At 48.0% G+C, this 23,981-nt stretch overlaps 1 protein-coding gene across 1 annotated transcript in view; it reads left to right on the top strand.

The window, feature by feature from the left end:
* The first annotated feature begins 498 nt into the window (after positions 1-498).
* Positions 499-23,981, top strand: part of ESYT3 (extended synaptotagmin 3) — a 41,658-nt gene continuing 18,175 nt past the window's right edge. The window contains exons 1-4 of the mRNA XM_023525911.1: positions 499-1,031; positions 19,884-19,925; positions 22,074-22,208; positions 22,776-22,867. Coding sequence (XP_023381679.1) covers positions 696-1,031; positions 19,884-19,925; positions 22,074-22,208; positions 22,776-22,867 — 605 coding nt within the window. The 5' untranslated portion in view covers positions 499-695. The remainder of the gene's footprint in view (positions 1,032-19,883; positions 19,926-22,073; positions 22,209-22,775; positions 22,868-23,981) is intronic.

Below are 23,981 nucleotides of genomic sequence, written 5' to 3' on the forward strand. Positions count from 1 at the left end.
CAGGTTGAGCTAGGGACTAGGTCTAAACTTTATAGATAGATGCTAGATGAGGGGCAGCGATGCAGGGATCTAGGAGCCTCTTGGAGGACTCAGACGCAGGGTTAGGCCCATCCATGGGCTGGGAGGCCCTCGAATGCCCAGCTAAAGTCTACACTAGACTGTATATTGTAGACTGGGTGTAGGAAACAGGTTTTAGATGATGTTTATCCATGACGAGCCATTTGTCCACATGCCTCGGTGAGTCATAAACCGCCTGAGGCAGCGCCTGGTCCAGCCCGGGTTCTACCCTTGTGTTGCAACTACACTCCCTGCTGACGCCTGCGCGGAACGTGGAGATACTCGGTCTCTTGCTGGTTCATTTTTAGACCCCGACAAGCTCCAGCCCCGCAGCCTGACCCCGCCCTCTTCCGCCGGGGCCAGCTCCCCAGGGCGGAGACTCCCGGAGCTGCGGGCTGGGAGCAGAGTCACAGCCGCCGAGCCTCGCCTGCCCTGGCGCTCAGGTTCGCTGCGGGGAAACCAGAGCTCGGGGAGCGAGCGCTGCGCGGGTGAGTCCCGCAGGGCAAGTGAGTCCCGCAGGGCAGGTGCGCCGCGGCGCTCGGTTCCTCACGCTTAGAGGACAGATGTGCCTGCGGGTCGGAGCGCGCGGACCTGAGCGCCAGTGAAGCTTTTGGAAAGGGCAAGACGGCGGCGACGAGATGCAAGCGGAGGAGCCCTGCGCTCCCGGAGTGCCCGGTGCCCCCGGTGCCCAGGGAAAGCAGCCCGCGCCGGGCCCTGACGCACGCCTGTCTAGCCAGCTGCTACCCGAGCTGTACACCTTCGTGGCGCGCGTGCTGTTCTACCTGGCGCCTGTCTACCTAGCCGGCTACCTGGGGCTCAGCATAACCTGGCTGCTGCTTGGCGCCCTGCTGTGGATGTGGTGGCGCAGAAACCGCCGCGGGAAGCTCGGGCGCCTGGCAGCCGCCTTCGAATTCCTGGACAACGAACGCCAGTTCATCAGTCGCGAGCTGCTAGGCCAGCACCTGCCTGCCTGGGTGAGCCGGGCTGGGCCGGGCGGGGGCCGGAGGTAGGGTGGATACCCTCGGAGGTTCGGAAGGAAGGAACCCTCAGTCCTCTGGGAAGCTGGGATGCTTAGACCCGAGGGATGGCGGGAGCCCGGCGACCCGCATACGGGGTCCCCCACCGCACCGGGCGCACAGACCCTGGGGACAGTGTCGGTGCCCCTCACCGCCCGCCCCTCAGTCTCGTCCCCACATCTGGGTCGTCTGCGCTGGGTGAAGGAACCCAGGTTTCTTTTAAGGGCCCAGAGCCTGGGAGAAAAGTTACGGGAGGGGCCACACCCAGGAGAAAGACAAGGGCGTCTGGGACTCTTGCAAAGTTACTCCGGAGGAAAGCAGAGGGCATTCCTTCCACGCGCCTGTTGATTCAAAGAAAGAACGCAGAGCGCAACACTGATCGACTAAGACAATGACATATACGACAGACAAGCATCCTTCAGCAGCAGAGGTTGGGACAGAGGTTGGGGATGGGGCTCAGGGGCAGGGGAGAGAACCGTAGCGCTGGTTCATCCGCAGCGCTGGGGCACGGGCTTCTCTCCCTCCCTCTGCCTGGTAGAGATGCTCCGACTTGTCCAGACACACACAAACACTCATACACACATGCACACTCACACACCCTCAATCACACACTCACGCTCAGTCTACAGCTACAAAACTTATCTCCTGGTGTGGAATGGCCTGGACTAAGGTTTCTCAAAGCTAGTGGTACTGAGAATTGCCTGGCTCTCTTAACAAAAACAAGTTCCGGGCCCCACCTCACAACTCCCCAAAGGGAGGAGGCACCCTGGGGAACCTTAGGATCAGGTGAGTTTGGGAAACACTAGCAAGAGTTTTTATACTGTGTTCAGTACAAGGTTTGGTCTGTGGCAGACCTACCCCTCTGGGTGCTGGGGCCTCCAGGCTTCTCTAATTCCTTCTAGAAATACTCAGGCCCACAAGGGGAGATGTTCACTGGCTACCAGGCCCCTCAGCTCCTCTAGCGTGAGGACTGTACCCTAAAATCCAACCAGGCCATAGGTTCCTTACACCTGTGCTTGATGATAGCATCTGAAGTGAGGTGGTAAGAAAATATTAGAAAGGCCTATTTATGTGTGTGTGTGTGTGTGTGTGTGTGTGTGTGTGTGTGTGAGAGAGAGAGAGAGAGAGAGAGAGAGAGAGAGAGAGAGAAATTACACCTACTATATTAGTTTGCTAGGGCTACCATAAAGTATCACAGATTGGGTGACTTTTCAACAGAAATTTATGAAGATCAAGGTGTTGAGAAGGTTGGTTTCTTTTGAAGTCTCATTTCTGGCTTATAGATGGCTGTCTTCCCCCTGAGTCTTCACTTGGTCTTCCCTCTGTACATATCTGTGTCCAAATTTCCTCTTCTTATAAGGTCACCAGTCAGATTAGATTAGGGCCCACCTTAATTGCCTCATTTTAACTTAATCATCTCTTTAGAGTCTTTTTAGACTATTTCCAAATACAGCCACATTTTAAGGTACTAGGGATTAGGACTTCAACATATGAATGTTGGGAGATGCAATTCAGCCTATAACACTTTATGTATGGATTGACGGTAAAGCTTTGTAAATAGGTTTATGTATATTGGGAATAAAGGGGGCAAATACTTTTACTGCGAAGCATGCACAGTATAAAAGCACAGTGACCACTTTCCCAGGGCAGCAGCTATGGGGTGAGTGTTTGGGATCTGTCTCCTACAGAACTTGGTCATCCTGGTTGTTCTATGGGGGTTCGTGATCCTAAAAGGTGTGGACCCAGAGAGGAGGCCTGAACCTGTCCGTATTCCCTGTTCACTGTTGAGGGAGCCTAAGCTGCCTGTCAAACCTCTGTTGTGACCCCCATGGCAGCCTCTGCCCAAGAGAGTTGACCTATGAGGCCTCATCATGGGTCACCTCCCCTTCTGCCCTTTCTTATATTAGAGAGGCCTCTAGACCCAGCTGTATGCAAAAGCAGTGTTTCTGAAATTAGAGCAAGAATCAGATCCTGTAGTGTTATTGACACTCCCTCCCCACCCCCATCCCTCTGCACACAAACACCATAGAAATTGTTCTGGCTTTTCTTGAGAGGACCCCGGGACTATATGAACCCAGCCAACAGGGTGCTCAGCCTGATAGGTACGCAGAACACAAGGAGGTACCTCCTGGGTTTTCACCCCATAAACCATACCCCAGGCCTCACTCAGCCAGATGTTGGGACACACAGCGGAAGGTGATGGTATCTCTCCTTCTAAGAGGGTAGTGTGGGGCAGGAGACAGATGCATAATAGGTGACTGCTACAGAGGTCTCGGGGAAGCTGGAGATGGGAGTCTGACCAGGGCCCAGTCAGAGGACACAGGCTTGGAGTGAAGGACTCCCCACTTTGTTTCCATACCAGATTGTCCCCAGACCACATAGACTCCTGCTTTCTTGGCGGAGTCCTAGGAAGGCCTGGCCTCCACCTGCACTTTCCAGACTCTCCTGACCGGCTTGGAGGGCCAGAGCCTGGATAACCTTTTAGACTGAGTCAGTGGTGCTGCAAAGGGCATCCAAGCAGAAAGAGGCTTGTGAGCACAGAATAGAGATGTGGCATGGCCGGTATATGAGGGAGCCTGGTGTGGTTTGGCCTGGCTGAAGTGTGTGGTAGGGGCTGAGGGACAGGGGCCAAATAGAGGCAGACTTGATAGAAGTCGGGCCTATTCTGAAGGCTACAAGGAGCCTGTAGAGGTTTTGGAAAGATTCTGTAAGACACAGCATGGAGGGAGGAGTGAAGCTGGAAGAGAGAGACCAGTTGAGAAATTGATTTAAGCCAAGAGGCTAGTAGTGGGGCCCAAGAAGAGGGGATGAGAAGTGTGCAGTGTGGGACTCTAGGTACTTGGTGGCCTCTAGATTGGGGAGGAGGAGGGATCCAGGGGTCTTCCAGGGCACCTTCTGATTTGGGGAGCTGGGCGCCTATTACTGACTAGGTTTAGGAATCCAGACTAAGAAGCAGGTCTGCGGAGGTTGGTCTTCTGTGTGAACACCTGTGAAGAACATGCAAATAGATTTAAAGATTCGTCTCATGAAGGTTTACAAGCCCAGGAGTGATGTGGAAAATCTGGAACTTACTCAATTGAATATTCTTCTCCCATCCTTTTTCTGCCTCCCAAGGAACACGTACTGTTTAAGAAGACAAAGATAGATGTGGTTCTGGGTGTGGTAAGGACAGCGTGACACTCGCCCACAATTTTGGAGCACGGGTGTCTTTATCCTTACATGTGGACCTTTCAGCATGCCTTCTTTATTTTGAGAACCGATTTCCTTGTATGAAAGTGGGATTGATGGTTTATGACCTCCTTTGATATCAGAAATATTTTTTACGAATTAACAGATAGCAAGCCAATAGTCAGAGAAAGTTTGAAGAAAAGTTGAGCCTCGTATGTGGCTACCACACTCAGGCCTCATATAGTCATGAAATCGGCCCCTGTAGAGCAGCACCCCGTGAGCGAGGGTGGGTCTCCGGCTCACCTGCTGCTTGTTAAGCTGCGTGCTGCTTGGAGAGCGCATCTCATTCTGATTTGCACCAAGCTACTGTGCAGCGGTGGAGGCCAAGGCCAGGCTGAGCTGGAGCGGAGATGCCACCACTCTCCCCAGCCAGGCCTTGGTGATCAGTTAGTTCTCAATCAGGCAGACTTCTTGCCCCATTAGATGCCTCGACACATTGGTCCAAGCTGCTGCCTCTAGGTGATCCTAGAAATTGCTTTCATTTGTTGGGTCTCATTGTCCCCACCTGTAAAACCCTATAAAAGGAGGTTGCTTCTGGTCACACTTCAGATAGTCCTGCTCCTCTTCTGGTCCCTTCCATGGAAGATACAGCTCGAAGAAGAGATTCTTCTGCTTTCAAAGGGGTCATGAGTGAATAACCTGTGGATCTCCTTGTGGATGTGGCCTGGCCACATGGAGAAAAGGCAGCTCATGCTCTGAACAGAAGAACGGCTGCCACGTTTACACGTGAGTGTTCCTTGCACACAGTTTTTAGGTATATTTTCGAAGGTATTAAGAGCCCCTTCAGTCATCCCTCCCTGCCAAGGCTGGGGACTGTGGGGACAGCACAGTAACAAAATAGAGCCCTTGACGCTATAGAGCTGGTGGAACCACAGCTCACCGCTCATCTAGCTGCAGGCCTCCAAGGCTGTTTCCACACACAATTGTGGTGAGTCGAGTGTCTGAAAAGCTGCTTGTTCATAGCGAGGCACAAGTGAGGGCTCAGTGGGGGCCGTTGCTGTATTCTCGATTTCCCAGGCCTCCTCACTCTACATTTTCCTAATATGAAATTCATTCCCAAGTGTCTGGGCAGCAAACTTGTCTTTCTGAAGCAGGATGACCACAGAGGGTGGAGCAAGTAGGAGGGATGTGTGGAGACTCCATCCTGTGGCCCCGGCTCTGCCTGGCACGGTCTTGTGAGTTCGCGGAATTCCAGCTACCGTGCTCCAGAAACCACTTCCTTTCCGATCTTCAGTGCCACTCCTCCGTGCTCTGAGCGCAAGACCCTCCTGGGGATAACCCGTGTTGCTGCATTGCCTTTTACCTCTTGGAAGCCCTGCAGGTCGCACTCCTGGGTTCGTGCTCTGGGCAGCCCTTCGCTGCTTTTTGCGTTGATGGTTATTCACCGAGCCCTTGACCAGTGCTCAGGTGGCTGACTGGTTTGTCAGATATTTGTTTAGGCTCTGCCACAAGTGGCCTGATGTGAGAAGGGAAGCTTGGTGAGAGCCTCACCTGGCTCCAGCTCCAGATCAAGTGAGAGGTGTTAGAGGATGAGGGCCTGAAACTGGGTGGAGAGGGGAAGAGATTGTCAGAAAACCTTGCATTTTGTCTGTGGTCTCCGTCTGGCCGGGCTAGTTCTCCTGCCAGTGGACAGCAATCAGTGGGCAGCCTTGTTAGGAACAGTTAACCCTTGTGTGTCTGCTGGCGTAGGGGTACTGATGTAATGAGATGGCAGATCTGGACTTGGAGTCTCGGCTCATTCACTTGGGGACCTTGAGAAGGTTCCTTGTCTTCTCTGGGTCCCTCATTCCTCTCAGGAAATAACAAGGTATTTGGAGATGTCCTACAACCTTTTTAGCTGCCATGATTAAGCAGCCCCCAGTTGGCTTTCCTCTTGTGCCCCCTGACCACAGGACCCTGTTCCCCAACCTTTCTTTCCTACCTACCACCTAACTGGGTGTGACCGGGAGAATGCCCCCTGAAAGGTGAACCATTACCCCAAAGCAGTGAGCACGCCAAGGCTCGCAGCAGCATCCCTGGGATGCTAGTCTCCTGGGATGGTCCCCTCTAAGACTCCATGCCAGCCATTCAGGCTGACAACCAGGGCCGGGTGCTTTGCTTTCCTGGGGCCGAGAGACATTCCTTTTGTGGGTGGAGCCACAATCCTCTAGGGCCCAGGCTCTTACCGTCTGTCTTGTACTGATAATTTGTTAATTAGGGGAAGTAAATGCATTGACAGTTGTAAGCTAGTCTGGGTACTCTCAGATTAAGTCACAAAGCTCAATTCTTGGAGCCAGTGTGTGGAACGTAGTTTTAAATATCAGGACTGGTTGCAGGCCACTTGAAATTGGGGGACTTCCTACTCATGAGGTTTTAGTCACGTCCCTTGGGTCTCTGCCCCATGTCTTAGTGATGCTTCATGGACTTATAATGTCTGGGCCAGGATTGGGTAATAGAGGGACAGAATGTAGGCCTCCCTCCCTTCCTCCAAGCCCAGCACAGGGATCTTAGGCATCCTTTACTCAGTTGGCAAACATCTACCGAGGACTTGCAGTGTGTCGGTCACAGTGCCGCAGGCTGGCTCACAACATGAGGGACATGTGGTACCTGCCCTCAAGGAACTCCCAGGCTAGATGAGGGTTCAGAACCTTGAGAACAACCTTTTCTGAGATTTTTGATCTTGGGGTGATCAGTGCTACAAGGAGGCAGTGCAAGGTTCTGAGAAAGCCTGGGGGAGGAGATCTACCCCAGGCAGGAAGTGGTCTAGGTAGCTTCCTTAGAGGAAGTGGCACTTTGGTGTTGCTGACTGTGGTAAGTAAGGGTTGAGGCACTCTGGGCCCAAAACATTTGGTCACTTGAACTCATCAGATTCTGGACAATAATTTCTGATAACCAAACCCACATGAGACTGCCCGTTGCTTAATTTACAAGGAGCTGAATCTTTCTGGGATAGGCGTGCCCACAGCAGCCGTTTCTCCAAGACAACTACCTGAGAACCTTGATAATTGAGAGGTCACCTAGTGGCGGAGGATCAAGGCCAAGAGTGAGACAGACGCTGTCCTTCTCTGTCGTGGCCCCCTCTTCAATGGTCAGAAAGGTGTGGAGAGCTGATCACCAGCTTCCATTGGCCTCCTGGCCTAGAGCCGTGACAGCAGGCAGAGACGGCATCTCTGTGGGAATGTCCCCAGTGACTGGGGGAGCCACTAGGAGGTGTAAGCTGCCCCCGATGGTTGTGAAGGCCACAACCCAGCTACACAGAGGAGCAGGGGACTGGGGCCTAGCCTCCCCTCTTCCCACTTCCTTCATTCGGAGTCACTTCTCCTGGCAGAGTTCCAGGGATTTTTAAATCTCAGGAAACCTAAAGCTTATAGCCCGAAAGCATTCACCTGTGCTTGAGGAAAGTGATTTCCCTTTTCTTCCTCCTTCTACACTGCAAATAGTGAAGAGAACGTTACGATGTTTTCCCTGTGGGAACTATTAAAGGGACAAGACCCCATTCCCTTTATACACCCTGTAATTTCAAGCCAAGGGTCTGAGACTTGGCACCTTCTGGCTGCAGTGGGAGTCAGGGCCCAGGTCCTGATAGCCCACTCTGTGGGAACGCAGGGCGGCTGCTCCTGCCAAGAAGTTCCTTCCCGGTGTGCCGAGAGTTGCGAGTCCTCAAAACGCCCAGTAAAAAGCCAAGGAAACTTCTCCAGGATGTAGGATGTTTCAAGACCCCAGAGTTGCATCCTTCCTTTGCCCATGTGTGTTTACTTTTTTTTTAAGGAACTGGTTATAAACTGGTTAAAAATCTGGTTTTTCAGGTTATAAAAGTAAAACTATTCCCATTATAGAATATTTGGAAATGGCCTAAAAGTAAGAATTAAAATAAGAATTTATGGTCCCTCCACCCAAAGAGACATCATTACGTTTGGGTGTACTTCCTCTGTGTAGAAGGTATATGTGAAAGCCATTTTATAAAAATCTGGTACTTTTTTTTTCCTTTTTTTCGAATATTCTTAACATTATATTACATTCTCCAAAAGGATGTTTAAGGATTATGATATCCTTAATATGGTATATCCTTAATATACCATAAGTTTCTTAGCTATTTCTCTAATACTGATTATTTCATTATTTCCTATTCACATGGCTGGCTGAGGTGGGTGGAGTTTCCTATGTCTGGACCGTCTCCTAATCTGCCAGTCTGGCTGCCTTGCCTCTTCAAGTCCAAGCTCAGACACCTGCTCTAGGGCCGTTCTCCTCAGGCTCCCACAGTACCCTGAGCCTGTCTGTGTTACTCCACTTCCCATGCCGATTTGCACCCATTTTTATGTCTGACTTTACCTCTAGATCGAATGCTTTTTTTAAGGCAAGACATGTTTTTTGTTCATCTCTGCACCCTCTGCTCCTCACTCAATACCCAGTACCTAATAGGCTCTCAGTAAAAATTATTGCATGAATGCTAAAGTGAATGTCTGTATATAATCCTTAGTCCATGTTTCTCAAGTTCCTTACTATAGATTTCTACACGTTAAACTGATACGTCAAAGCTTATGAACATTTTAAAGACTCTCATTCCTACTTCACTGTGGCCTTATCAGCATTGAATATTACCTTTTTTTTTTGCCTTTTTACTAGTTTGATATGCATGAGGGTAAGTTTTTTAACTGCTAGGCATGACCAAACTGGATCATGGAACTCTCTGACAACTTAACCGTTACACTCAGTTCTCCTTGAAAAAAATGACTCTATGGATAGCTCAAGGCAGTCCCTGTCTGCTGCAAGCCCTTATTCCTCAGCAAAGGCTGACAGGTACCTGTCCTTGTCACTGACGAATGCCTTTGTGGTTTTATCTGCTCAGTTGTCCTTTAGCTGGGTCCTGCTGACTTAGGCCATTTTGCAGGCTGAGCATGTTATGGATTCCAGAACAAAGCTAGCCAGAGTTTCCAGTCGGAAAATCAACGATTCCCCTTAAAGCACTTTGAGCAGAGTAATTTTAAACAGAAGAGTGGGCAGATTTAAAAGCAATTTTTATGGTTGAATGTTTACCTCTCAAGAACAGAGGTTGAGTAAAAGGGACAAAGGCTGTGCATCAGGAGAAAAGTGAATGAAATCAAGGGACCATGTTTTGGTAGAGGAGGAACCCCTGAATAGGCACCCCTGGGCAGGCCCTCAGGAAGATAGGAGCTGGCCCGAAGTCCAGTATGGCCTCCTGTGTAGGACGTCCCCACAGGGCATGCGGAATGCGGGGTTTGGTATCTTGTCTGAGCCTGGGCGAGGGGTGGTGGGGTGGGGTGGCAACATTTGTCTGAGTCAGCAGGTGTGTGTAAGACTGCCATTTAGAGCAGAGAAGAGCCATGAGGCTTTTTTTCCTCCATCAAAGAAGGTGTGTGTCTTTGTGTGTATGTGTGATCTGTGGATATATCTCTGTAGTTCTGGACGTGTGTGTCCATGTCTATGTGTACATGTGTCTTTGTGTGTATATCTTCATGTGTATGTCTCTGTGTCTATGTATCTCTGTATGTCTGTCTCTGTATGGCTGCTCTGACAGGAGGAGGTACTGTTTCTTTGAGGAGTGAGCAGGATTCACCTAGTGACAGATGGGCCCTTTAGGTGAAGCTCTCCAGTTCTCTGCCTCCTGGGAGGGTATGGGGACCAGAAACTCCTGGACAGGCCTCCCACCCCAACCCCAGCCCATCTGTGAGCCTTGCCTGGGCCCCTGCCCTGCTGGGATATAACCATCACTCTGGCTCCATTTCCTCACTGCTATGGAATCATTTTTCCTAAAAGGTTGAGAAATAAAGCACATAACCACCTAAAGATGGAGCATTGGTGAGGGCCTCCTTGGTGGCCTCTGCTAGCCTGGAACTCTGACTTAGACTTGATTTTGGTTTACAATCTGTCTCTCCTCTCTGAGTGCTCATTACTGCCACTTCCGTGGCGATGTCTGCAAATGCTGTCATTAAAATATTATCCCACTGCGCCTGGGAGGCTTGGGCCCAAGTACACTAACAGCGAGAGGTGTGTGAGCTTAGGGAGGCCTCAGATGAGGGTTGAAGCTCTATTTAAACTTCTCCAAGGGGGACTGCAGGTTGAATAGCGGACATCTAAGATCTGGTGACTTGACCATGGGCCTGGGAACTTAGCAATTTTCCAGGCCTGCTTTGGGGAAATGATCATCCCTGTAATATATCAATCAGAATACTATTCACGTTTCTGTGGGGAGGGACCTTGCTATAAGTGCTGAGTTTGTCTCCATTTAGAAGTGGATTCGTGTCCATTATCTTTCGGTTATAGATCTGAGCAGCACAGGAATTAACAGCCTCATTTCTTTCAGTCATGAGAAACCTGATCTGAAGGAAGTGAGTCAGGACGAGCCCCTGCTCCTCCAGCCCCCTAGCTGCGCTCCTACTGTGGTTGCCTGTCTGCAGAAAGCAGACAGGGGTGGGAGTGGCTTCACTCTTAGGGGAAAAGACTATGCCCAGAGAGTCAGGCGGAATCCCAACATTGTGTTTTTCACCTGCTGGCTCTTGCCTCCCCTTGTTCTTGGTGGTGCAAATGACATTCCCTTTGTAAAAGAATTGAGGTCTGTAGGCCACTGGTAAGAATTTGGTGTTCTTCCAGGAGTGACAGCTGGTGACACATGCTGTGACTTTGGAGCCCTAGTCCGGAACCCCAGGGCACACAGGAGCCACCTGCTCGCAGGGCCAAAGCAGGTCCTCCAATTGGAGCCCTGGGTACTCCTCCTTCTACACCCTCCACTACCACAATCGAAACAGCCTGGGGAGCTTGTTAAAGATGAACGTTTTGAGGCCCTGCCCGGTCCTCTTAACTCACGTGCTTCAAGGCCCTGACTAGGAATCCACGTTTTAACTGAACTCTCCAGGTGGTGTTTTGTATAGAAAAGTTCTAGAACCACTGCCTGAGTCCAGCCCTTTGCATTGCCAGGCGGTGTGGTGTCTCCACCCTAGCTGGTCCCAGATACTCCCAGCCTCATGGGGAGTTGGAACAAAAGCTCAGTGACTTTCGGACAGTCTGAGAGTGAGGCCACCTGTCTTCTTTTTCTGCCTTTCCTTTGTTTGCCTAGAGAGGAAAAGATACAAGACAGAGGTTCCGATTGGGTCTCTGCCATGCTGCCCTATGGAGCACCTGCCCCACCCCATGGGCAGAGTTTCTCCGAGCGCCTCACAGGCCCTGGGCCCGGCCTGTCTGGCTGTCTTTACCCGGGGACACAGATCCCTCGGAGGAGGCCAGGGAAACAACAATCAGCTATGGTCCTTCCCCTGTGGCATCGACTTTCTCTGTGTTATCTCTCATTTTCTATTCTCTAGTTTCAGTGGTCTCCCAAAGTGCAGAACTGCAGGCACCGGGAGACTCGGTAGAGAATGTTCTGGCTTTGGGTCAGATGGAAACGGATATACAGCCCAGGTGACCTTGTTCTTGGCATGTACCTCAGGTCAAAGGTGTCAAAGTGTTTGTACCTCCAGGGCCTGTAGAACTTCCAACAGTCGCCACTTCTGGAGCATTTACTCTGAGCCAGGATGAGTACTGAGCACCTTACGTGCATAGTCTCATTTCGTCTTCTCAGGAATTCTGTGTAGTGGGCAGTACTGAACCCATCTTGTGGATGAGAAAACTGAGGTTAACAAAGGTGGAATTTTAAATACACAAGGAGTAAGTTAATAAAACACTAAGAAATGGACTTCAAATGCCGAAGGTGGAGGATGGGGAAAGGAAATGGATGAGAAAAAGATTTAAAGTCTGTTCTCAAATCATATGCAGGTGAGAAGATCTGGGTTCTGGTCACCTGGGTGATCTTGGCAAGTGCATACTAGTTTCTGAACCTCTTATCTGTAAAATGGGGATAATTGCATTTTTGCTGTCCACCTTGTACAGCATGAGGAGGGTCAAATAAAGGCGTGTATGGAATGCCCTATGCAAGCTGTAAAGCATGGCCTACAAGTTCTCTGCTAAATTAGATTGTCTATCTGAGAGGAAAACCTAGTGGTATGTAGAGAAGAGGAGTGAGTAGGGTAGGGTGGAAAAGCACAGACAGACAGCCCTGGGTCTGGGTCTCGGCTCTGGCACTCCACAGCTGGCGGTGGTTGTGAGTGACCTCTCTGAGCCTCAGTTTCCTGATCTGTAAAATGGAGCTTGTTAACCTAAAAATAAATGTCCTTTCAAAATGGAAGGCAGCAAGCATTTATTTGAGATTAAAGAATAGCCATTTGGGAAGTATTGATTCAGGCAGAAGCTCAAATAATACTTCAACTAGGAGGCAAAGGCAAAGGGTATTTACGAGAAAGGGAAAGGGGACCATCACATCTCCAGAAGGGAGGCGTTTCTATTGGTGCAGATAAGTTAACATAGTGACGAATTCTAAATGTTTTTAATTTTCATTCCAGTAGTCATAACATCTGCTTTCATGTTGTTATCTTTGCAAACAGTTTTTTGGTGAATAATGTTGTAGTCCCAGTCCAAAGGTGATTTTGCCCTGTTTTAAGATTCCAAAGGTTAGAGGCAAAAGACATGCAAAGCAATTCCTCTGGGATGGCAGCTCTGGCTCAATTTATTTATTTATTTATTTCATTTCCTCCTTTCGATCAAGATCTTTCCTTGAAAGCATTGCCTATCGATTCTTGGGGAAAAGCACTGATCAGTTATTAAAAGCACTGTTGGTCCTCTATTGTTAGGATGGCTTATTTTGTGTATGCCATGTCATTATCGGTTTCTCATAGCCAGGAAGGCTTATTCCTAGTATATCATGTCCCACGTAGGAGGGAAAGTGGCTTTCCTTTTTCTTAGGTCACATTTGAGCAACAAGAGCACTAGAAAGAGAAAGGCTTAGAGCGTCATTTTTCTTTAAGGGTAAACATTTTCTGTAGTTTCTTGTGGTTTCTCATGTGAAGTCTTATAGGCCTTCTCGATCTATTAATCTCAGAATGTTGAATAACTATTGTCAGGGTGGTGTCTTTATAATATCAAGATATTTTAAAAAATTACAAAGTTTTACAATAGCAAAATCTTCTGTAATAACAAATGCTAATTCCAATTTGAAGAGTAGATTTGAATTAAGAGGCAATATCTAAGGGCAGTCAGCTAAAGAAATTAAAGAACCATGAGGCATTGGTGGACACATATTTAATTATTTGGTTTGCCTAGATTTTATCTAGTTTTATCTTTATCAGAGGTATTTTATCCAAGAGGTATGAACAGTAGTAAACCCCACCTGTTCAGTTAGGTAATGATCAAAAGAGATTTTATTGTCTAATATAACATGTAAGGGAATTTTAAGATTTCTCCTGGATGACTTTTGTTGTGGTGGTTATAATACCTGCTCAAGGAAAAAGGTTTTTTTTCAAATCTGATAACTTCATTGGGGCTGACATCATCAGGCATTGAATATCCGTGACTATGTGTGTAACCAGTTGCACGTTTTGACCTGTGAAGTAAGTTTAAAGATAATATCCAATGTTGAGTTATTTTTCTAGTCAGAAATTAAGGGGGGAAAGGAAACGAGAGCTATTACTAAGAGGGGGAGGAAATGAGAGCTATTATATTATCAGTGCTTGGCTTCTCATATTATTTGTGAGATAGGAAGGACCTAAAATAAAGAAAAAATTATAGATTATACCAGCCTGATTCAAAATCTTGGTTTAGTTGTCCACACAGATGTAGTCTTCACTTCCTAATAATTTAAAATGTCAAATCCTCTGTTAGTTTAGCAGTTCAGTTAGGTGTAAGAGCTTTCTTTAAATTAGGAACCATGAATCTAAGAGTCAACGCCTTTAAATTTGGTTATACATGGATTAGTTGAGTACCTGAAATTTTGGAGGGATTCGATAGGAAAGAAAAGATAAATGCTTTAATTCTGTGTACGAAGGTATAACTTACCAAATTGTAGGTCATGGATAGCTTAGGAGAAGAAAAAGATATTTTATATCTGGAAAACAGGTTAAAAACCCAGTAATATTTGATATAAAAAGTCATGAAAATTATAATTATCAGTTTATTTAGTCCCATGTTATTAATTGTTGTTGATCTTGATCTTTTTGTTCAGAGTAAAACAATAATAGTAAATGATAAAAGACTTAAAAATGATCATGGTAAAGATCTGGTGAGAGTTCACATATATCCATATAAATCATGTAATTGACTTAGCTTTCCATTCCATTCTTAGTTTGATCATATATGAATTTTTCCTCAATGAACCTTTGGGACTTTCACAAACCTTCTGCAACATGCACAAAACTTCTGTAATTTCCATACACCTTTTAGTATTTGTCCTACCTTTTCTTTCCTTCTGCAACATGCACAAAACTTCTGTAATTTCCATACACCTTTTAGTATTTGTCCTACCTTTTCTTTCCTTATTTTGAAATGATCACCCTACTCCAGGATGAAATTATTTTCCTTTTTTCTTCCTTTACAAAATAACAACAAAAAAACTATGTTCTTTATATATTTCCTTATCAAAAAAACACATTTCTTTTTCCCTCAACAAAAATGCATCTTCACATTCCATACCTTCTTCTACTGAAAACATACATCCTGTTTCCCATTTAGTTATTTCATTTTATTCTTATTATTTTCTATAAAGACAAAACAAAACAAAACCATAGCTCCTTTACAAATTTTGGCAACAGAACTTATACAGTAGTCTCTATTTTAAAAAGGTCTTTTTCCCTTCAGTCTTTGTGGGCAATATTTTGGTTAGTTCCTGAGTGTTTACATTGCAAAGACATAAGATTTATAACTTTCAGAGGCAGAAAAAGACTGTAAGTTGGGATTATACAAAGACATGTCAGAATTTTCAGAATTTTAGAACATTTATATTATACGTATATATCTATATAACTTTTTTTTTAATTTTACAATGCTTCCCATGTAATTTTAACATATAAAATAGGTCTGATTAGTTTAATGTCAAAGTTTGATCATGAAGAATATAGAAAAGATGAAAATAAAATATGGAATAAAAAAGGAATAAAGATATAACAGATTTAAAATAATATAAACAACTATATATCAGTACATTTGAAAACCTAGGTGAAGTAGATATATGTCTAGAAAAATATAAATGACTACACTGTTCTCTAAAGAACAGTAACTTACCACTTACCACTCACCACTCAAAAGCCTCAGGCTAAGATGGTTTTATAGGTAAGATACACTAAACTTCAAGGATCAGATAATTTCTATATTTAGAAGTTATTTCAGAAAAAGAGGAGGATAAGGAAAGCTGTCTCATTCATTTTATGATTTATCGTATAATCTTTATACCAAAACCAGATAGGACTTGTACAAGAACAAAAACCATAGGTACCATTTTGACTCATGAGTGTATAAAACTCAGTGAAATATCAGGCTGATTAAGTATATTACATCAAGTGGTGTTGACCCCAGGAACTTGAGATAGTTCTGCTTTAAAAAGAAACCGGTTAAGTTGACCACATTCATGAATGAAAGGGGAAAAAATAACATGATAATCTCAATAGATATGAGAAAATATTGAGTATAGTTCAATACCCATTTATAATGAAAGCTCTTGGAAAGGTAGGAATTGAGAAGAACTTCCTCACTCTGGCAGAGGCTGTCCTCTAAAAATCTACAGCAAAAATCATGCTTAATGGAGAAACTTCCCTTTGAGGGTAGAAGATACAGGTGACCACTATCACCACTGCTGCCTGCCTAGTGAAGTGCCAGAGGTCCCGGCCAATGAAGTCACACAAGAGAAACAGGGATAAAGACGGAGAGCAAAAGACGAAAATTACTATTTGGAGATTACAAACGTATGTAAATAATGAGAATCAATGAACAGTCAAACCAAGGAACTAGTAACAGATTTCAATAAAGTCACCCCGAAAACGAAATTTCTAACAACCACAAATCCCACAAAGTCATCTAACAAAAAAGATACAGGACTTTAATAGAAAACAGTTTATGATCCTATGCGAATATGATCAAATGTGAACGAATAAAGGGAAATATTCTGTTTATGGATGCAAAACTTAATATTGTAAAAATGTCAGTTCTCCCACAAATTATAAATTTTAAAATAGCACAATCAAAATTCCAGGGGGGTTTTTTTGAAGATCGACAAGATGATTCTAAGATTCATATGGAAGTATAAACACCGATTTTCTAAATCAGTTTGAAAAAAGTAAAAAGAGGGACTCGTTCTACCCCAGGTGATATTGCAAAGCCATAATGATTAAAAAGCGTGGCACTGGCACAGGAACAGGCAAACAGATCATGGAGTTCAACACCGAGTGGAGAAACACACACTCGTAGCTAACTTATGAGTGAAGTAGCTTTACAAGTTAAGAGGAAAGATGAACTTCTTCCTTCTTTTTTTTTTTTTTTTTTGTATGTGATGTGAGAAAGTTGCCTTAGTGAGACTGTGGGAAGAAATGAAATTATATGCTTATCTTACCTGCTGTAAAAAAGTCCAGACAGATTGAAGACCTAAATGCAGAAGCTAAAATATAAAGCCAATAGATACAAACATAGAATAACTTTGAGAACTGGGAGTAGGGAAAGATCCCAAAAAACCTAATGATAATGGAAGAATAGGCTCATGTGTCTGAGTCAGACTGAGGAAGCATTGGACATGAAGAGTTGCTCCATAGGTGTCAGTTTCTCTGATTTCATTCCCTGGTCCAGAACTTCTTTAAGGGGCAGAAAGAAGGTGCCCAGCTCTTGTATCGGTAACCTGGGAAGCGATGGCAGGTGCTGAGAGTCAGGCAGAATGGGGTGACTCGATGGTCTCTTATTTTCTTGGTCTGAATTGCTGCTTTCTCAGAGGGTTCAGGCTCGCTATCTGGAGGAATCTCTTAGCAACCAGCCTCAAATACAGGCATGGATGGCCAGAGAGACCACAAAAACTTAATCAGTGTGGGACCTGGGCATTCTGTTGCTGTCTTTGCGCTCAGGGTGAGTATGGGATGGGCTGTTCATTGATAACTCACTGAACTCTAGCATCATGCCGGGAGCTTGTTAAAAATAAAATGGAGGGCCCCACCCTGATACACTCTGATTCAGGAGGTGCGAGGCAGCTCAGGAATCTTTGACTAGCTCCCAAGTGTGGCCAGAGTGGGACCTGCCAAGTTGGATCACCTTTCGGGGTCCAGGAGATGAGAACTTCTCAGCTCCTGGGGTGCGGAACCTTGGGTATGCCCACAAAGTGTGCCCCGGGGCAGGATGGGAAGTGCAGTGGTCGGGATGGAAGGAGGAGAGTGAGGGGTCCAGCCAGCAGGCTTGGGCAGAAGAGAAGCAGAGGTGTCAGTGAGAGCCCAGCTGTAACCAACCTCTCCTCCGTGATGCCCCCTCCTCCTGCCTTGGTTCTTATCATACACTGGAATGGTCTAAATTGCCTGCTTCCTTCACCACCCTGGTGCTCCTTGAAGGCAAGGACCTTGCATTCATTCATACATCCATTCATTCCATAAATATTTATTAAGACATTCATTTGCCAGGGACGGGCACTAATCGGGGACAAGGCTGAGTCAGCTCACCAGTGCTTCCAGTCTAGTAAGGAGGCAGGCAGGAAGACCAAGAAACTCTAACAAAGTGTGTTAAATGCTGCGATGGACAATTAGCAGACGTGTAATAGGGACACACATCCGGAACTTGAGAAATTTGGAAAGGCTGCCTGGAAGAAGGAGAGACTAAGATGGTGATGAATCGAAGGGGAGTAGGGAAGTGTGTTTCAGACCCAGGGTATCTGCAGCCCTTTGTTGGGAATAGAAAAGGTCCAAGTGGCTGTACTGAAAGGTGAGGGGGTGGAATTCTGGGAGATGAGGCCCCTGTCCAGGCCGTGTGCAGAAGTTTTCACTTTAGTGCTGGGCAGTGTGATAGGGAGCAGTGAAAGGGTCCCACCTCCTACTTGCCTGGTACCCAGCTTGAGACCTGACTCAGGGCAGCTGCAGGGAGCATGTGGTGAGCAGGCTGCTTCTCTCCAGCTGACTGGATGGCCTGACCCCAGCTGCTGTCCACTTCTCACGTCATTCTTGTCTGTTCCCTATGGGCTAGGTCAGCTCCCCCTCTGGGAACCAGGAAGTATTTCTTCAGCACTTGGGAATAGTAGATGCTTCTCCAAGTTAGCGTGGGCCACTGCCCAGCGCTGGGGAAAGGGCTGGGAAGGGGCATGCTGTCCCAGGAGTCTCAGAAGCACCGGGCTCCTCTGACCTCTCAAGCTGTTAAAAACTGTGTTCCTAAGAGAATCCAATTGTTCTGCCCTTCCTTTGGCTTTCCTTCTGGGTGAGTGGTCTCCTCCAGGGTCTATGTTTGGGCCTTCAGGGCTTCCCGGGGCTGGCCCAGGGCCTGGCGCTTGGTGGGAGTGCCCTCGATTTATGTGAGTTTCACGGACACATCTACTCAGTCCCTGAACAGTTAGCCTCTGAGCCCCCAGATGGGAAAGGCAGGCCCTTTCTCGACCTTGGGAGGTCTCAGGCCCACCATGAATCTGATCTGGAGCTGGCCTCCTGCTCAGGGCCCTTGGGGCATGGTGACAGTGATGGCCATTGCTGACATTTTACTGGCCCATGTTTTGTACCAGACGATAGGCACCCTGTACACTCTTTCCCCTCTGTCCATCCCAGAAATCCTCGGGAGGGTGGGGATGGGGGAGAGGAGAAGCTCAGCAGACATATTTGGAAACTGAGATTCTTGTGGGGAGGGTGTTAAGCCCCCTCAAATCTTGTCATGCAGTGTTTAGCCAACAGTATTATCAATTCACCTTGGGAACACCTCCCTCTCCCACAGATGTGGCAGGACTCACCCAGCCTCACTGGTTGGAGGCTGTGACCTGGAGGATGATTTGCTATAGGACCTAGCCTGAGGGCCCTCCCTGCTAGGGAAGGCATGAGGCTTGGGCTGAGCTCCTGGGAGCTGAGGAGCCCCCCACCCCACCCCAGGTACCCATGCTCCCAGTTGCCAATGAAAACAACAGGATGCTCTCTATGGCTTTTCAAATTGGCAACAGTTAACTTGAGAGTCAGCAGAATCATAATATACTGTTAGGTGAAAAAAAGCAGGCTACAAAACACGGTGAGTTCAAGTTCTGTGGAAACTACACCTACTTATTTCTAGAAAAGACTGGAAGGAATGCATCAGCCTGTTAAGCAGCAGTTGTTACTGGGTGGCATTCTCTGATAAAATGTTTTCTCTTTAGCTGAGGTACATTTTTAATTTTTCTGCAGAATATTTACCTCTGTCATTAAAAGGAATAATTGGGATGGAATTTGCCAGGAGCAAACCCGGTATTACCCTGGGGAGGAGGGCCCAAGTTGGGGTTCTGTGCTTGTACCCGGAAGGGGCAGCTTATTTGCACAGGCCAGGAGAGGGGCCCACAAGCGCATCTCCAAGCTGTTGCTGGCGTCTCCCACCTTGTCAGTATCACTGTTGCACGTGGGCGTCCTCTGGTTATTTCTAACCTCGAGGGCAGGGCCCCCACTGAGTCGCAGGCCAGGCGCAGGGTTGGGGTGCTCGGGGTGGTTGGGAGTGGGAGCAGGAACCTGCCTGGCAGCACTGCCAGGCTCACTAGGCCGCTCGTGTGGTTCCCAGGGGGCACACAGGTCTCAAGTCTAACTTGCCCTTGGGGCTTCTGTTCCCTAGATCCACTTTCCAGACGTGGAGCGTGTCGAGTGGGCCAACAAGGTAAGGGCAGCATGGCCTCGTGGGGCTGGCCTCACTCCAGGCCTGGTCCTCTCCCTGCTGCCCTGGGCTGAGTCACCAGCAGGGATGGGGGCCAGGACAGCACGTGGACAAAGGCCCTCGCTGCTGCCGCTTGTCCGCCTGCCTCTTGCCTTTACCACCCTAGGGTTCTGCTCATCACCATAGGATGACTTTATTTTCTTTGGGGCAAAAAAGCAACAACAATTTTTTAAACTGTGAATGTAACACATGGCTGCAGCAGAAAAGTTACAAAATACAGAGACTAGAGAGAACAGTGCAGCCTCCCCTGGCTCCCTGGGCCCCGATATGCGCTTCCTCAGAGAGGAAGGGGGTGATTCCACAGCTGCCGCTGAGTTTGGCCTGGTTCCCAGACCAGATCCCCCAGCACTGGCCGTGCAACCTTGGGCAGGTTGCCTAACATCTCAGAGCTGGTTCCCTCCTCTGTGCAATGGGAATAATTATGGCCCCTGCCCTTGGAGTTGTTGTGAGGATTAATGAGGTAATTAAGGCACCACAGTGCCTGGCACATCGTTGGCGCTGGGAGAGCTGTCATCATCCTTATGACTGCTGTTGGATCATGCAGGGGAACTCCCTGGGCTGGGCTCTGAGACTCCAGGTCTGCTCCCCACCTTACAGATGAGGCGTCAGAGTCTGGCCACTACCCCGTCTGCCCAAACCTGTCCCTAAATGTGAAGGCTCCTGTAACCCACCTCTAGTTTCCTCAGGACTTTCTCTAATACAAACCTTGCCTCTGTTCTGGATAGAGACTTAGCCCAGAGTAGGAACGACTTAGGTTAGATATATGAAAGGACTTCCTGACGGGTTTTGATCTAAAGCGGCTGTTCTCACATTACCTAAAATGTCATTGCCAAGTGGATCAAAAACTGTTCCCAGCCTCTGGGTAAAATTTGGAGGAAGTAGCTTGTTACCTTAAGAGCGATCAGATTTCTGTGGATTAACGCAGGCCTAGGGCCTCCGGGACAGACCTTGTCCTGTGCCCCCAAAGTAGCGTTCTCCCCGCATGTGTGTCAGCTGGTTCACGGGCCCTGCATGCATGGTGGCTTTTGTGCACCACACCACAGGCCCACACAAGCAGCTGGGTACGTGACCGTTGTTGGGATGAGGAGCCTGCCCTCAGTTCAGGGCTCAGATGGGGAAACAGTTGTGTAGACGAACCACACAAGAGGCCACCAAAGTCCCAGAGAGCTTTGTACTCAAGAGGGACTTAGGCAATGACAAAGCAGCAAGACAGGGAGATGGGGCCAGCTCATAGAGAGCCCCCGGGAGAGATGGAGGCAAGAAAGCCCTGAAACGTCATGCCTCTAGCCTTCTCCAGTTACTGGTTTGGAAAGGGGAAGGCATATCTTTAAACTGAGGCTCAAGACTGACAGACGGAAATGGAAGAAGCCTTTGCCCCAAAGAGACCCTCTCAGCTGCCAGCCCCCCGCTCACACTCTCCTCTGATCACCAGCACCTGCCTCCAGACCCCATCTCTCTGCCAGCCTTCCTCTCTCCAGGCCCTGTGCTTGGTTCCCAGACCAGCTCCACGAGTCAGTGGAAAGTGGCCTTTTCTGGTTGCTAGAAAAAAATCAAATCCACAGAAAACAATTTAAGTTTCTCTTCTGCGATTTTTTTCCTTAAACCTCTGCATCCTGCTACTTCATGCTTGTACCTCAGAGTTAGATAATTTATGTTTTAGCACAGAACTAAAGGGCTTCATAATGTTAGGTTTAGTGAATGACTGTTTCATGGTGCTCTGCAAATGGCACCAAATCTTGGGGGTTCCACTGCCTGCACAAGAGTGAGAATCACTGCTGTAGTTATCCAATGTCTGAGGGACGGACAGATGGATAATTGGGTAGGTGGGTGAGCTGGCAGGCATGCAAGCAGATGCGTGCTGCAGTGTAAGGGTCCCATGGCCCTTATATGCATATATTTAAATATATTTTAAAATATTTTTAACATACGAAATTTGAATGTTAAATTTTCCAAATGAAATTTCAAGTTAGATTTTAGCAAGGGCCGAGATTAGACCAGAGATGGCCATGCTCCTAGGCCTAAAAGCTTCAGCCAGGGTCTGGGGTGGGGACACAGACCCGACCACTGGAGAGCCTCTTCCTGTCCTCACAGATCATCTCCCAGACCTGGCCCTTCCTAAGCATGATTATGGAAAACAAGTTCCGGGAGAAACTCGAGCCCAAGATCCGGGAGAAGAGCGTTTGCCTGAGGACCTTCACCTTCACCAAGCTCTACTTTGGACAGAAGGTTAGTGCTGTCTCAGAAAGGGCTGCCTGGGCCTGTCATACAGTTTCTTCTCTATCCTCTCCCTTGTTCCGGTCACTCACCTGATTGAAAAGACCACTAGGCCTCAGGGCAGGACCCCACCTGCACTTCCCAGCCCCTGGGGCTCAGTACAGCCCTTCATCCCTGGGCCCAGCACCGTCTCTGCAGGCTCTAAGGAAGCCTGGCTCAGAGAGCAAAGAGGAGAGAGGTGGGGAACAATTCCGTGTTTCTAATTCAAAGTTTGAAAACTAGCCCCGTGGAGGAAGCCAGCCAGGTACAAAGATGTACAAGTTCGTGCTTGCTACCCTCAGGCATCACTGGGAAGAACACACCATCTGGGGAGTGCGATAGTGCCTCAAGGCAGTGTGTGATTCTCTACTAATTGATCGATTCTGACTATCAGTGTCACCAGCCCAGGCTAGTTGCGTGAAGATAATAGGTGACCCAGGATAAAAGAAGTTTCTGTTTAACATACATATTCTAAAACATGTCCCTATTCTAGTCTGTGCTTCTGATTCTACCCTTTTGCCCTATTCCACTTGCCCCAAGGTGCCCCCTGATGTGAGTCTTACTTTGGTTAGCTGGAAATGCATCCCCCAGGCAGAGTACTGCTGCAGTGTCCATCACCTGGCAAACCAAAGGTGTTGGCATCTGGTCTGCTCTGCAACAAGCAGGTGTCTGAATGCAGCCCAGTCTGCTGAGAGCTGTCTGCTAGCCCCGGAGCATATGCCCAACTTGGAACCGCCAGCCCCCCAAGTGGGGGTGGATCAGGCGTGCCTGAGCCCTGGAGATTCTGGTTCACGCTACTCAGATTCTGCCAGGACCAGCTTGTCTGCTGGTTCATTTGTTCATTCCCTGTTTCATTCATGTATGACTTATTGAACATGGCTGTATGTGAGGCACCACAGACAGAGTTGGGTGTGGCTGTGCCCTGCCTTCAGGGAGGTCACCGTCCTGTTGTACAAGCAGATGCATACACTGGTGGATGGCAACATAGCAGTGTATGCACAGTGGTAGAGGAATGCATGAATTCAAGAGTGGGGGTGTGGGAGCTGTGGCAATCAGGGAAGACTTCCAGGAGGGGGTGATGTCTGAGTTGGCATTTCAGGAATTCGACAGGCTTAGAGCCAGGCAGCCTGCAGTCTGCTGTGTTTACAGTCGAGCCTGCTCAGCAAGGCCACTCATCCGGTGCCTGTGGGATGTGGCACTGCTGGAAAGCAGTCCCTTGATGGCAACAGAAGCAGGTCTAGAGATGGCTGATCCTGAGGGATGATTTTTTATCACATCAGGAGAACCTGGCAGGGACCTGCAGGCTGACCAGATGCCCTGCAGGAAATATACCTGACTCCTGGTGCTAGAATTCAAAGCCTTTTCTGTCCTGGCTCCTCCCCGACCCTTTGGCTCTCCCATCCCTCTCCCCTCTTCTTCTCTGTGGGTGTCACAGAGGACTCCTCAGTGACCTTCCTGGGCTCGGCCAGGACCAGTGTACTCACTTTTCTTCATGCCCATGAGGGTTCCCATCACCCTTGGATTCCTGTGTCCATGCCCAACTCCCCTCTATGCAGTGGTCACCTTGGGCCAGTGACTTAGCCTCTCTGAGCTTCAGTTTCCTCGTCTATAAAAGGAAAGGGCGGTTGTGAGGTGTGACGGACAGTCCTAGCCTCAGGGCTGCTCTGTGTGGCCGTGTGAGTATTGCTTACAGGGGGCACCTGAGCAAGAGGGCCAGTGGAGGCCAGAGTCCAGCCTTGTGCCCCT

Source organism: Pteropus vampyrus, unplaced genomic scaffold, assembly GCF_000151845.1.
Source record: "Pteropus vampyrus isolate Shadow unplaced genomic scaffold, Pvam_2.0 Scaffold643, whole genome shotgun sequence".
NCBI classification, from domain to species: Eukaryota; Metazoa; Chordata; class Mammalia; order Chiroptera; family Pteropodidae; genus Pteropus; species Pteropus vampyrus.